This window comes from Falco naumanni, chromosome 4 (assembly GCF_017639655.2).
Source record: "Falco naumanni isolate bFalNau1 chromosome 4, bFalNau1.pat, whole genome shotgun sequence".
NCBI classification, from domain to species: Eukaryota; Metazoa; Chordata; class Aves; order Falconiformes; family Falconidae; genus Falco; species Falco naumanni.
Window position 1 is genome coordinate 19,533,729 of NC_054057.1, and position 15,706 is coordinate 19,549,434.

General features: G+C 41.7%; 1 protein-coding gene across 1 annotated transcript in view; it reads left to right on the top strand.

The window, feature by feature from the left end:
- The first annotated feature begins 2,224 nt into the window (after window positions 1-2,224).
- Window positions 2,225-15,706, top strand: part of DPY19L1 (dpy-19 like C-mannosyltransferase 1) — a 50,994-nt gene continuing 37,512 nt past the window's right edge. Inside the window, 6 exon segments of the mRNA XM_040591614.1 lie at window positions 2,225-2,667; window positions 2,670-2,751; window positions 3,674-3,742; window positions 8,751-8,775; window positions 10,082-10,169; window positions 10,792-10,929. Of these exon segments, the coding sequence (XP_040447548.1) occupies window positions 2,455-2,667; window positions 2,670-2,751; window positions 3,674-3,742; window positions 8,751-8,775; window positions 10,082-10,169; window positions 10,792-10,929 (615 nt within the window). The 5' untranslated portion in view covers window positions 2,225-2,454.

Here is a 15,706-nt window from a genome sequence, read left to right on the forward strand (position 1 = left end):
CATTTGAACTCTTAATAATCTCAACCCTTCAAGTTTGTAAGTGTTCCATGGCTCTATTGATTTTGGCAAAAAATGAAAATAGGTTTCAGGAGTTAAAAATCAGCTGAACATATCGTATTACTCTTTGTCTATGCCAGTTACATGCAGAACTCCTTCACTGTGTGGAGCCTGTACATGTCAATCACTCAGCCAGCAGCAACAGACTTCTTTGGTTACTAACTTTATGACAAGGCTGCATGATTAAAATCAAATATGAAAAAGCAAACTGTGGAACTTTGTCTGTTGGAAAGCAGGTGGTAAATAGTATGTAGTCTTCAAACTCTCTAATCATGTTCCTTTTATGCTTTCATTTATATTTGTATATAATAAGCACAGATAAATGTTTCTTGAAATGTAAAACTGCTACAGGTAATTTATGTCAGAAGGGCCTGCATGCTCAGGAGACTGCCTGTTTTATGTAACCATATAAGATGGTCAAATGAACAATACTATTTCTTCCTTGCTCATTTTTTGAGATCTGTGTTATACATGCCCTTTGCAATTATCTCCCCAAAACAGCTGATGGTAGAAGGATGATTTTTCCCCTAACAAGCAAAGCAAGAGCGTGTGTGGACACACAGGCCTTCTGTCAGACCCACAGACTTGTTTGTTTTACCCCGCTGTACCAGTTTGTATCTTTACGCCCTTACTGTGGTAACAACCTTCCTACTACTTCAAAGACAGCAAAGGCCATCCTGATCTCATATGTTTGTCACCTCAGTAGCTGAATCTGGACCAAAATTGTCTTCCTGTGCTGACAATATGCTGACTATATATTTATTAAACATTTAAAAAATACTATCTCAGTAAGGTATTTGCCACATAAGGCTCAAACCTTGTGTTTCACAGGATAGGATTCATAAACAGTAACGAGGAAAAGGAGATGAATATAAAGAACAGAAGTTGTAAATGATTTAGAAAAAGCCCCACATCCATTATGTCAGAGGAAAAGGGTGGAAAGGCCAGGAAAAATAAGCGAAGAGTTTAGTGGAAAGATGATGCCGCGAAAACTCAAACACGTAGGAAACTTGGGAGCAGAGACATAGAGAAAGGAAGAGTGAGCAGGGTCAAAGACCTGAAGACAGTGATGAAGAGCACCTGGGAGTCAAGGAACATGTACAGTCAAGAAAGAACTTCCAGAGGGGAAAAAACATAACAAGAGGTCGGGAAGGAAGGTGATATGTATCTGTTTGGAGAGGCAGCTGTTAAAGAAATTATACTCTGCCATATTCAATCAACATTGTCAAAAAGTGGTAATTAATACATCCCTACCGGATGAGTCAATGTCTGATCGCTGTTGCGTGCTGAGCAGAAAAGCACAGGGAGGAGGAAAAGGACAGAGAGCTTTGCTGTAACTGGGTCTTGTTCCACGGTTGTGTTGTATATTCACCAAGCTTAAAAAACCAGTTAATTCCAGCAGCTGGCATAGCAGCCATTCATTGCTGCTGGGAGGCACTGAAGTGGACTGCTCTAGGAAAGCCGTGGAACAGCATTTTGGGCCTCGAGGGCCCGTGTCACGCAGGGTCCCTGTGTAACAGGCCCTTTTAGCCTCTGAACCCGCAGAAACGTTTCGGCTGGAGCGGCCCGTGGCTTGCGAGCCGAGAGCCCGGCCGAGCTCGCCCCCCCGGGACTGCAGGGCTGCGGCCACACCGCTGGCACAGGGCAGGGCGAGCCCACCTTTGCACTGCAAAAGCCCCAGGAGGAGGACGGGGTGTCTTCTGAGGGCGGGAAGCCCCTGGGACGCGGCAGCACCCCAGCCAGGTCACCTTCTGGCAGTTAAAATAGCGGGATTTGACCGGGACACACACATTCCCTCCTTCACTCCCCCCACCCCCGCCTTCTCCCTCTCTCCAGGGAAATCTCGGGTCTTCCCGGGGTGGGCTGAGCCGTTTTCCCGAGCCGCCGCTCGCCAGGCGGCACGGCCTGGCAGCGGGCCGGGGAAAGGCGGCGGGGAGACCCGCCGGAGGCGAGGGGGCAGGCGGGAGAGCCGCGGCCGCGCCGGCGGGAGCGGACCGGAGCGGCGCGACCCGCACGTGCAGCAGAGGCGGGAGCGGCGGCTCCGCGCGGCTGCGGGGCGGCGCGTGCGTGAGCTGCGGGGCGGGGCGCGGGAGGTGGGGGGGGGCGCCGGGAGCCGTTACCCGCCCCGCCGGGGAGCCCCGCCCCCGCCCCCACGTGGCCAACCGGGCGGAGCAGGCGGCGGCGGCAGCAGCGGCGGCGCAGCCCGGTGGAGTAGTCACCGGCCGCCCCCTCGCCCCGTTACTACGAGCCCGCCGGCCCCGGCTCCGCCCCGTGGCCTCCGGGCCCTGCCCGGGGGTGGGGGAACCTCCTCGCTGAGGACCGCCCCCCCCCCCCCTCCGCTTCCCCCCCCTCCCCGCCCCGGCGCGGCACCCCGGCCCCGGCGGTGACTATGCGGAGATGGCCGTCCCGAGCCGAGGCAGGAACAAAGAGTCGCCGCCGCTCAAGCCCGGGCACCAGCAGCGCCAGTCGCCGGGCGCCAGCCCCCGCAGGGGCCGCGGGCGCCCGCCGCACTCGCCCGGCCGGCAGGTCCCCGGCGGGGCCCGCGCCATGCGGAAGGGAGGCGGCGGGCGGCGGGGAGCCAGGAGCGACCCCCAGAGACCCTGCCGGGAGGGGGCCCGCGGCCGAGGGGGGAGCGGGACGTGCTGGGCCGCGACCCCCTGAGACTCCTGCGCGTCTGCGGAGACCGGCTCCGAGGTGAGGCGTGGGGTGCGGGCAGAGCCGCCCCCGCTCGCTGGGGCCAGCGCTTCCGCCCGCGGGAAGCGGCCCGGGGCTGGGCTCGCTCCCTCCCCGCTTTCCGGGTGTCGCTACTTGCCCGGCACGGGCAGGGGCACGGCGCCACCCCTCCGGTGGCCCGGGGGAAAGGGGGAGCACCGGGACGTCCCTGTCCGGGCGGGGGGCGGGCGGCCCCGGGGCCTGGCGGCGGCTCCCGGCGACGGGGAGGCGGGAGCGCTGTGTCCGGCACCGGCCGGCTGCGCGTCCGTCCCCCCCCGCCCTCCTGGCCGCTGCGGCGGGGGAGGTTAAAGGAAAAAACACACCCCACCCCCCCACCCCCCCCCAAAAGCCCCCAGACAAGACCCGCGGTGCTGCCGGCGAGTCGGGGGCCAGGGGAGGGGGGCAAAGGGCTTTTCAGCACTTGAGCATCCTTCGGGGGAGAAATGGGAAAATGTGCTGTTTGTGCAACTAAACCTTTTTAAAACATCCTCCCCAGTTGCGGTGGCCAGCTCGGCTTCTGCTCTTGGCATGACCAGCTTATTATTTCTTGGTAAGGCTTTGTGGAAAGGGTGGAGGGTTGCCGGTTCTGTAACAGGCTGACTTTGTTACAGCACATCTGTCGATAACGTACCTAGGTGGGAATCCTCTTTTGACAAGTTATTTTGTACAAGTGATTTCAGGAATTAAAAACCTGATGGTTTGTGCAGTCACCTTGGTACTCTGCCTGTGATGTTTCGAGCTTTTACGTGTAGTTACTAACTTGCTGTATGAAATTTCTTCCAGCCTTTTTTGAAGTCTAGTCAAGGTTTGTACAGAAAGCTAACACTGCAGAGTTCCGACAGATTTCCTTTTCCGCAGCGGCTGGTCTTAATTGATGCTTAAGGTATTTCTTTTCTTTTGACAGTATTTGTTGACGACAGAAAGGCCTTCGTTGTCAAAGCTGATAGCAAGATATGGCTCACTTTCCTTCTGGGTAAGTAGAAGGAATAGGTTGGGGGAAGACACTGTTCTTTTTACCTACCTTTCTGTGGATTTGTAAACTGTATCGAAATAGATTTGGAAATGTAACTTGGAAAACTAAAAAGAGCATAGCATGTTGAAAAGGGACAGGAAAAAGCATCCTACCTGCCAACTTTTGTAAAGCTGTTACTGTAGCAGTTGGCGTGGTATCAGAACATTTGTAGGAAAAATAATTGTCCAGATATTTATGGATTTATCCTATCTGGTCATTAATTTCTAGGGGAAGACCCCCCACAAATGCAACTCTTATTAACTAATGTAATAAAACCGGCTTGTTTGGGAAGGATTGCAGGTGAAAGAACATACAACTATAGGGGGATGTAAATTCAGATGTTAATATCTTCGGGGATATTTTGGAGTAAATAACAAAATGGCCAATGGCCAAAGTCCTGAAAGAAACACCTGAAGGATTTGCAAAATTAAACAAGAAATGCATTCCTAAAGTTAACAAATGTTAAATAGTAGCATATTTGTCAGATGCGCAGTTGGCTGCGCTTTTAACAGTATTATATTAAAAGACTGTTAGGGTATTCCAAAGATGCTGGTACTATTAATCACACCACCAGTAGTCCCTGTTGCCAAAGGGAGTTTCTTCAGTTTGATGAATTACATTGCAAAGGTGGTAGCAGGGAAAGAACCCTGCGTTTACAGACTAATTGATGAATAAACTGTACCTGATTTGCTTTGTTTACCTCTGTTCATCCAGCATTTCCTTGACTAGTAGTTACATAAATGACATAGAAAGGGTAAAGTGATGGTCAAAATTGAAAAATGCTTTCCTGTGATTGAAATTTTAAAGCAGATTAGGTAGAGAGCTTTATCATTTCTGGAGTTTGAATTTGGCTGTCAAACCCAGATAACCAATTAAATACTTCAGGGGGCTATTTGTTTTTTTAATAGGAATAAAGCCTCGATAGCAAAGTACATAATAGCATACAGTATTTGCAGTAGCAAAGAATGTACATATACTAAATAGGAAATAGTGGTTTTGGTTAGTTTTAGTGGTGTTTGAATTTTTGTTGTTCTTCTGTTTGAGCTTTAAGTTCCAGATTTTAAAAACAGAGGCTCCTATAGTTGGAGCTAGTTTTATTGTGAGGTGTGGGTTTTCTTCTCTTAAGAATTAGCTCCAATTTACGTGCAACAATAAAGTTGTCAGATATTCAAGGACGTTCTTATACAATGCTTTGCCCTATTATTTTGTTGTTTGCTTTTTGTTTTTAATGACCACTGAATTGAGGCCTTATTCTTCTATACATCCTTTCTAGATTGTGCACAATCTCACAGTGAAACATCTGACTAAGCTGCAGAAGTAGTCAATGCTTGCACATTCATTCTTCATTGTTCCCAGTTTGGCTGTATTCCTACCTACTCACTTTGGGGATACTTGCAAAGTATTAATCAGTTTCTAGTATGTTTCACAGTCTATTGCATTTCAGCATCTCAGCATTTGTTGTTCTACTTGGTAAATGAGTTCTGTATATTATGGCTTTTTTCTTCAGTATTTAATTTCCAGAATTAGAATGCTTTTTTATATGCCATTCATACTGCTTTTCTTGGAACAGAACACAGGCAAAAATAGGAAATCTGAAGGATAAACTTTCAGATTTTACATAATAGCCCTAGTCTGCAAAAATCTGATCCTATGATTTGCTTTTAGGGATTCTTAGTTTGGGTAAGAAAATGGCATCTGCAAGTTCAAGTACATAGTAGTTGTGTAAGTCTTTGTGGCATTAGGGCTGTAGTATTCCTCTCCTGTCCTCTCCTTCATTCCCTCCCCAGTAAAGACATCAATGGGATCAAAGGATGGTAATTTTTAAGAGAGCTGATCTGCATGTTTTCCATCAGAAACTAGCTTAATGTAAGTCTGGATGCAGTCTGTTGAAAAATGCCGATTTGGACTCATAGTGGAAGTCTATGAATTAAGTGCATTGTCTCTTGAAATGTGAGTAATTACATTAATTGCTGTGTGATTGTAAAAGGTCTTCATTTTATACTTAGAGTGATATTGTGAGGTTTTATAAAAATGTATATGAAATTCTCCAAAATAACTGTGAATGTATTTACACTTAGCACTTTGACTTTAAATAAAACACTTGCTGAAGGAAAGAATGAGATTTAAATATGTCGTTTTCTCTATGAAATAAGTAGTATGTTTGACTATGAAATGTAATTTCCATATTAATAAATAATCTATTTGCAACAATAAAATACTGCTTATTTGGAACCATACGAATTTGAGATCACGAGCAGTACTGGTAGCTAGTGCGCATTTGTTTTGACTTTACTGTGTCTACTTAACCTAATGTGTAATCTGTCTTAAAATGGAAATTTTTTTTATAGCTGGGGTGTTTGTATATGTAAATGTATTTCAGCATCTAATCTTACTGGGGATCTTGGAAATGTTGCAGAGAAATGAAATAATTCCTTGTGCAAATGTGAGACAATAAGTAATAATTCAAAAAAGTATGGACTGCTCTGTTTCTTTTCATACAGTTACTGCAAAATGTTGGTTGTTTAAGGAATATAGTTTGCTGTGTTGTTGATATAGCTAATATGCTTACCTGGAATTCCAGATCATATCCATATTTGCTTTTCTGAAAAAGGAGCTTGCAGCTCTCCATCAGAACTAACGTAAATGTCCTTAGCATAAAAAAAAATAATCTGTAGCTCCTGAAACTCCTAAGACATTAAATTCCACTTCATATGAACTATACTGAGCAATCCTTCAGTGATATCCCCTCCTAGAGAATATATGTAAAAAGGTAAAGTTTTAAATGAAATCTCATAGTATTCATTTTCTAATTGAAATCCAGGCTTCAGTGACTGGAGTGGAGCTAAAAAACTCCTAAGGAGGTTTCAGTGTGGTGTTGTGTAATCTTAACTACTATGTGAAGTATGTAACTTGAGGTAAACGTTAGATTGTACAGGCAGGTGGTTTAGAAATTCCCCCCCCCCCCTCAGGCAATTCTTTCTTTTTTTTTTTTTTTTCCCTTTTACACAGTTTCACCTCACACATCTTTGTGTACAAAACTTTTAATATTAAAATGGAGGTTTATAAATACAGTTTGTTGCATTATGACCTGTGGTGACAACGATAACAAGTACTGCCAGCAGCAGCACTTCAGGCTCTGTGTTGGAGGAACACGCGGTTGGGGAATATATACCAGGCTATATATTCAGTCCAGTCCTCTTCCACATAAATTTAGTGGCTTTTCAAAGGTGTTTTCCTTTCTCTTGTCCCTTCTGCTTTCTAGAAAGACCACCATACACATGCAACGTGTAGTCTGAATGCTTGTGTGTTCGCTAACTTGCTGGCTATATTCTGCATCGATGTGCGGCAGTGGATGTATGTTTTACCTATGTGCAAGCAGCCTGACTTGTTCCGTGCTGTGGCTGTGGCTGGTGGTGGGGTTCCAGCTCAGCACCCTGGAGAGGTGCACGGTGCTCAGCACCTTTCTGGCTCCTGCTGGGTGTAAGCAGGGACAGGGGTTGTCCTCTCGGCTTTCCTTCTGCTCTGTATAGCCTACGCGAATACGAAGGCTCATCATTAGCCTTAAAGATTTTCTTGGATTGAAGACAACCAGTCTACCCAACCTTTCTATGGCGAAGAGCCACTGTGTGCCTAGAGGGCAATCAAAACACTTACAGTCTAGAAGGAGCACTGTGGTCCTTCTAAATGCCTACCCTTTGTCCCTCACTTATGCTGGCTTTGCTTCTGTGGTGAGCGCTGGATATGTTGTGAATGCTTCCCAACTGAAATGAAGTGGCTTCTGCTCTTTGTGGATCTTGTCATGCTGAAGAAGTTGGAAACCTGCTGTTTACCCACCACTTTATTGTAATTTGTCTTTTTCCTTTGCTCATCACATTACCTCCCTTTTTCCATATCTATGCGATAGCAGTGCAGATAGTCTCCGAATGGACAAACAGAATGTTATTACATGCAGAGTCTACCTTTTTTTAGCAATTATAGTCTGTTAGACTTGTGTCTGTTGTTATGGTCCATTTGGATCTCTCAAATTTACAGGACAATTTACTCTGCAAATTAAACTTTATTTTATGACCTCATTAGGAAAGAAAACAAACAAACATGACAAACACGGGCTCAGTCTGCTTTGTACGGACCAGTCTAAGTGATGTATTGGTGAACTCCCATGTTAAGGCATGAGGCTTCGAACTTGCAAGTTCTCTAATTTGCAACTCATAACTTGTAATTCCTAACATAAGCGAAACAATACCTAGCTGATGGTGGGAGTGCTTATTCTTCCTCTTCCATCATGATGCAGGTGTCCCCTGTATCGCACCAGGAAGCACAAAAGCCTCAGCAGTCCAGCTGCTGGTGGATTTGCCTAAAAAACTTTTTAGATAAGCTGATGTATTTATACCTTCCAGCTTGGAACTTTTGTCTATACTATTTCCATGACTTAGCAGATTTTGAAGAAACCGCCAGACCATCAGTATGTGAGGATTATGGCAGCAGGAGATGGCAAGCTGCAGGTGACAATGGCTTCGTAATGACCTTTAGCCCTTTCTGGCCACTAGGTCCTGCCTATGTGTTGCCTTTGCTTTGACCTAACAGCATTGCTTCTAGCATGCATCAGGATTTGAGTGAACAGTCACAGTATGTATCTTAAAAATATTAAAAATATTTATGCCTATTAAAAAGATGTTTATAATTCATTTTTGTTATTGATAGCTGAAATGGCTGGATTCTATTCTGATGGATCAACTTGAGTGCTACAGGTGGGAATATTGCCTATTGCTGAATACCATCAGCATAAGTTCAGATTTTCAAAGAGCTGGCCATGAAGGTTAATTCATATGTTCTTATTGTTCTGTTCCTCTGGAGGCTGAGTACCTTCTGTGCATCTCCAAAGTAGTACTGTAATTATTTTAATGAACATGATTTCATGTTCAATTATTTAAATACTTGAGTAACTTGATACCTTTTGTTTCCTTTACAGCTGCTATTGCAGGAGTTCTACACTGGTAAGGTTAAATTCATTTCTTGAGAGTAATATGGTATTTTAAAACAATAAAAATATCATTTTGACTTATATTTAGACAAGCTATTGGGATAATTTACGTTTAGGTCTTTCCTCTCAAACCCAAATTGTTGTCTTAGGGTGAATAATTCTGTTCTTGTGAAGCTCACGTGAAAGGTTTCTTAAGCCTGGTCAGTGAAGAGTGAAGCCTGCTTTCCAGGTGGAAAATTGTTGCTTAGCTATGCAATTTCAGGTGCATTTCCACTAACAGACCTTTTTACTCTCACTGGGTTTTGAAAGTCCCGGTGAATCCTTCAACTTTCTCCTGTGTTCTGCTTATTTAGATTCTGCTTTAACTTCTTAGATTGACATCGTGTTTTCTCTAACGTCTTCAGAGAAATCTGGGCTTTTTTTTTTTTTTTTTTTTTTTTTTTTTTAATTTGTATGCAGAAGGGTGGCCTTTTAACTACTTTTTGTCAATGTAATCCTGGTGGTTCAGGCTCCATCGTAATCCTTACCCTTCTTTTTTGTAGTATAGACTTGAAATAGAATGGGTTCTGTAGTGATTTTCACCAGCTGCTTTTGCAGAGATAAAAAGTAGCAGCTTCTGCTACTCTGATTTTGTTTCCTAGCTGAAAAAGAACTATTGATTTTTAATAGTTTGTTTCTTGCAAATTCCGATTCAAAAGTAGTCATATGCACTGCTCTGTTTCTTTTTCTGTCCTTTCTGGAGATTAAGCTCATCTTGAAACTTCCAAGTTTTGGCTCCAAAACTATTTGAATTTTTCCTGACTGCTTCACCCCCTGCCATAGTTACACCTTTATTTAAATATAGTTTTGATGGTAAGCCCATCTGTATATAATGGCAGATAACTGTGTTAAAATACACATCAGGAAAGAGTTTTGTGGAAAAAACATACACTATTTGTATGTGCACTGTAATTTTCACCAGTTTTTACTCTGTGATTCTTTTCATTTGACGGATATTTGAATTTTCTAATATATAGACCTGATAGTTTTAATAGCATTAAACTCTTGATCCTTAAGTGTCTACACTTAAAATACATTAGAGTATTATAACTAATTCCATAATAGAATTTAATAAATGCTTTATGGGTTCATATTTCTTTCATTTGAAATAATCTGAGTAGAGGAGAGTGTTGGTATAATAGATGAGTAAATTAAAATAGCAGCTTGTAAGTAAATTTTGGGTCTTCATTGAATGTTTTGCCAGCTGTTCCTTGGTATATATGACTTACTACAGGTTCTAAAACTCTTTATTCGGTTGTAATTATTATTATTTTTTACAGGTGTCACATAACAACCCTTTTTGAAAATGACCGTCATTTTTCTCACCTGTCAACATTAGAAAGAGAAATGGCTTTTCGCACGGAAATGGTTAGACTATGTTTCAATGAAAATTCAGTGATTGGAAAACTTCTGTCTAATCTTGTGATCATGGGCTTTCCAAAATTTCATTAATACTTTCTGGATAAGTAAATATATTGATATCTTGCAACTAACATGCATTACAGTTTTGTGTGCAGAGTATTTGTGTGTCTTGTAGATGATCACTATGAATGAATCTCTTCACAATTCATTTAAAATATGATTTAGAAGTATGATTCTAGAAGACTACAAGTACCTTGTAGCTTACTTTCGATTGTAGTCTTGTTATGCAGCTTTTGTTTTAATTTTTTTTTTTTTTAATTAAGAAGTGTTTGCATACGTGTACACCTTTTGGCTGCTTTTGCTTGGAGAATTGTGAAATACTATGCTAGGGTATAGTTACCAGCCAAATGAGAGATTTGTAGAGGTGCAATAAAACAGGGTGGAAGGAAACTCACATTGCTGGTTTCATGGCACTAACAGAAGGGATTTGAAAAACTGGTTAGTCATCTTGAATCGTTTTTTCCTGTTTGTTATATTACAAAATTTGATTTAAAGATGAAGCTTTATGGCAGTTCATTAAGCAGAAGTGACCTTTGTAATTGTAAATAATGATTCTGCTCTCCTGTAGGGTCTTTATTATTCCTACTTCAAGATCATTATTGAGGCACCATCGTTTTGGAATGGAGTATGGGCAATCATGAATGACAGACTAACTGAGTACCCTTTAGTGATTAACACCTTACAAAGGTTCAATCTTTACCCAGAGGTGAGTTATGTTTTAAAAATAATACCTTCTGATAAATCTTTGGTTTCTTCAGGTTTGATCACAAACGTGAAAGAAATGTCCTTCTGGAAAATGTGGTCGTAAAGATCTAGTGACTAATGAAGTGTTACTTAAATATTGTATTTAAATTCCAGATTTAAATTGAGAAAGTGACTTCATACATTGTGATCAAGTCTCAGACTTCAAGTTTGTCCAAGCACATGTGAATACTTTCTAGTTAGTATTTCATGCCGTAAAGTTGCAATTGATTTTATACTTCTTTCAGTCTTTTCACTGAGAAGCAAGTAAGTTTCTGACATTGTATACTGCAGGAAAAACAACACATGAAGTACCAGTAGTGTGTGACAATAATGGTCGCAGGTACTGAGAGGTTATTTTGGCTTGCATTTTGTGTAGGACAGTGAACTACGACATCACAGTGAACTGTGGCCCTAAAATCCATGAATGGTAATAGTTTACTTCCATGTTGCAGAAGAGATTCCTCTGTAGAAGACTGACTGCTATTTTGTATGAACTGAATGGTAATAGTTTACTTCCATGTTGCAGAAGAGATTCCTCTGTAGAAGACTGACTGCTATTTTGTATGTACTTCGTGTTAGACTTGTTACCTTGTTAGATTGTTTCTACTTTTTTTTTTGTCATGAAAAATACACGTCTTTTAAGTACAGAAATGTTTTGCCAATGTGTCTCATGTTTTGCAAAGGGAAAACTCCTTTGGTTAATGTACATTTCTGTAACTCCATGTATGAGTAACAGCTTATTTTTTGGAGAGCCAAGGACTAATAATGATTGTAATTGTTGGGTGCTAGCATTTATGCTCATGCTCCTACTCTGTCAGAGCAGAGCTGCTTTCAGGAATGGTATGTATAGCAGTTCTTGGCATGTATGTGTTTTTACAGCTTGCATGTAGTGGTTTCATTTGCTTCTTAATTCCTTGCTCTGGAAAAACTAAATGCTATAGATGACTGCTTTTTGTTATCCTCTCTGGTTTTGGGTTTGTTGGGATTTTTTTTTTTAGTTTTGTTTGGTTTTTTTAATTACAGAAGGATTTCAGTTAAGTTCTAGAAATGCAACATTAGGAACATGCACCTTATTTGAATACTATAAAATTATTCTCTTTAGCTGATAAAGATTTATTGACTTCATCTATAGACTGACATGCAAAAATCAAAGGTAACTGTCGGATGAACTTGCTGTTAGAGATTCTTCAGTACCACCATGAAAGACTAAGTAAATGGATGATGAAATCAAAACAAGCGCAATCAGATGTAGTGGCTGACATTCTGTAAGAACGTTAGGTAGATTACTGTGCAAAATGTGTAGGCTTGTCTGTTCATTCAGTTTTCTGGGATTGTACTGGCTCAATAGAACTTGGTATGAAGTATGAATTCATTCATCTTTTCTGTGCTTGTGTGGGTATGCAAAGCAGACAAATAGGCTTCTCTGCTCCTTTCAGTCATTTACTGCTTGATGTCTAGCCTTCCTTTAAATAGTTTTTTTTTTAAGGAGTGTATTTCTTGAGTGCTCTTGTTTCCACATAACTACATGTATAAAACTGTCAATAGGTGCAGTTTGACATTTGAAGTATGTTCTCCAAATTTATCTAATTTTACTTTAGATAAATTTGCCCATTATAATCAGATTTTACTTAGGATTATAATGGGGCTAGGTGGTGGGAAGACACTTGTGGGTTTATTTGTTGGCAGTGAAATTTCTTCTTCTGATACTCAGTATCCCATCACGTATTCTGAAAGCGTTCATTGCCTGTTTGATGTTTTAGCGTCTTTCCAGCTCTTTCAGCCCAATAGCAGCATTAAGGCTGAATTTTAATAAAATGTTTATTTAGCAGATTTCAAAATTAATTGCATCAGAAATGGCCTTGAAATCCAGTTACTAATCAGGATGTTAAACCCATTAAGGAAAGCAGAACAACTCACTGGCATATACAGCTGGTACTAGCCATGAAAACTTTAAAAGAAGTAAAAAAATGGTAAAGTGGGTCTATAGCAATCACTACATTATCTGTGTAAATTATAAATATAAGCAGTTAAAAAATATATATCTGTCAAAAGCAACAAGTTAGTCTTTGTAGTTGTACACTCTTGGAGTCCTAATAAATCCTTGATTTTCCAGGTATTTGCTGCACAGTCAGGTTGTTCCAGTAGCTGTGGTGGTGTTTTCATCGGTGATCCATGATGCAAAGTGGCAGAGAGATAATGTGTTAATTTCTGTGGTGGAGAGATAATATATTACGTTTGCTCTCTGGCTGTTCATTGTTACAGAACAGTTGACATTTCTGTGTGTGACAGTGATGATGCAAATTTGAGTTGGAGTGATGAGTGTTGCAAAGACCCATGTAGTTGGTGTTCAGGTGCTTGCTCAAAGGCAACTAGTAAAAGGGCTTGGATATTTTTGACATGTTCTTTCATAGCAAGGACTGGCCCAGCCCACAGAGATTTTCTGGGTCTAAGGGCCAGTCTTTTGTTTTCCAAGTTTTGCATTCACTGCCTCGTCTGATAAGAGACAGTAGAAATTTTGTGCTCTAGTTGACCTAACAGTTTTGTACTATTGTTTTGCTTCCTTATGCCCATGTTAATTGTTCTGTGTAAAGTAGCTTTTGGCAAAAAATGTTTCTGTGTGTTGCATGAAGTACCTTACCTGGTACCTTTCTAGGGAGTATTCATGTGTGGTACATCTGCAGCAGACACAAGCACTTGTGACATAAAAAGCTTAAGTTGATAAATTAATATTTTATTATTTTTTTTGTGCAACATCGGTTCAGCAAGATCGTTTCATGTTCTTAGGGTAATGTCAGCTTCAGGGCTGGTGATGCAAATATGCTACACAGATGTCTCTTAAGCTGCCATATACATTCTGTTGGCAGTGTACAAATGGCATTCAGGTGATAAGAAGAAATATTTGGGTTTGGTTCCCCAGTCTTATTGTTGCCTGTCTGGAAATAGGGCAAGTGTCTGTTTCATGTATGCACACATGCACAGTCAGAAGTGCTAGGGCACAGATGTTCATAAAGCCTCCAGGAATTCAGGATCTTGCACTTTGCAGGACACAGTAGTGAGGCATGGAGTCTTGGTCTAGAAAGATTAGTTGTCCTTTAAATATTTAAGATTTACATTGTGAGAGTGTAAAGGCCACAGATGAATTGAGCCATGATGATTGGAGCCCTGGTATTAAAAATTAATGAGTTGTAGAATCACAAAACAGTTGAGGTTGGAAGTGATGTGATGTATGAAGATTACCTAGTCTCAACACTCTGCTTGAAGCAGGGTGAAGTAGAGCAATTTGTTCAGGGTCATCTCCCTTTTTGTGTATCTCCACCTGTGGGCAACCTGTTCCAGTGCTTAATCACCCTCAAAGAATGAATGATTTTTTTTCCTATGTATAAGTGGAATTTCCTGTATTTCAATTTGTGCTCATCTCTTGCCTTGTCAACCAAAAAGTGTCTCAGTCATCTTTACTCTACGTTCTTGTCTTGGGCAGCTCAGAACTGGACTCAGCACTGGGGGTATGGTCTTAGCAGTGCTGAGTAGATGGTAAGGATCACGTCTCTTGTCCTGGTGGCATACAGCCTAAGGATACAATTGGTTTTCTTTGCAACAGGGGCTTATCGCTGGCTCAAATACAACTTGTCCACCAGGACTCACAAGTCCTTTATTGCAAAACTGCTTTCTAGCTGGTTAACTCGAGTCCGTACTGGTGCCTGGTGGTGTTCCTCCCTGGTGCAGGGCTTTGCATTTCCCTTTCATGAGGTTCCTGTTGGCCCATTTCTCTACCCTGTTGAGGTCTCTCTGAATGGCAGCACAAGTATCAACCGCTCCTTCCTATTCTGTATCATGTGCAAATTTGCTGAGGATTTTTTCTTGTGCTGTCACCTTGTCTTAAGATGTAGAACAGAATTGGCACCAGATAAAATGAAACATCCGTGACTGTCCCCTCATGTATAAAGACAATAATCGCAGAAGGTTATGAAGTTGGGCAGGCGTGATTTTCCCTTTGTGAATCCATGCTGACTGCTTCCAATCACTTTTTTGTCCTTAGTATGTTTGGAAGTGGTTTCCAGGAGGATTTACTCCATCACATTCTTGCAGATCAAGATCTAATTCCCTGTGCTTCCTTCTTGCCTTTCTTGAAGGTAGAAGTGACATGAAGTTTTATTGATTGTATGGGGAAAGAAAAGAGGGGATCATCCTTCTTGTACATGTTTTCTGTGACACAGGGCTGAGACAGCTAATACTGCAGTAGTGAAACATATTTTCGGTCTGGGAACCCTTGGGTTATAACTTTCAAAGCAGCTCAACTGGAATGGCCACATTACTCATTTATGAACTCTATAAAGTCAGTTACATCCTGACAAAATAGCTTGGTACTGTTAACTAGTGACTTTGCTGTGAGATGAGTCGTCATTTTTCTATGTATAAAATACTGATGTTTTCTGTTTCAAGTGTGGAGATTTAATTCGGTGGTTGTTATAAGAACATAACTACCTTTGCATGGCAAGTGGAAATGGTATCTTACGTTGCATCTGGAAGCCCTTTCTAATGCTTAAATTTAACCTATCACAGTTTATCTGAGTAAAAACCTAAAGATTTGATCCATTAATATTCTTGCCATGTGGGAAAAAAATGTAATTAGTCTTAATGGATTTACCTTGGCTAACTGTCCTCTGTCAACAAAACCTGATACTTTAATATCTGATAAATAAAAATAGTTAAAATTGGGAACCTTCCAGATGATATTAAAA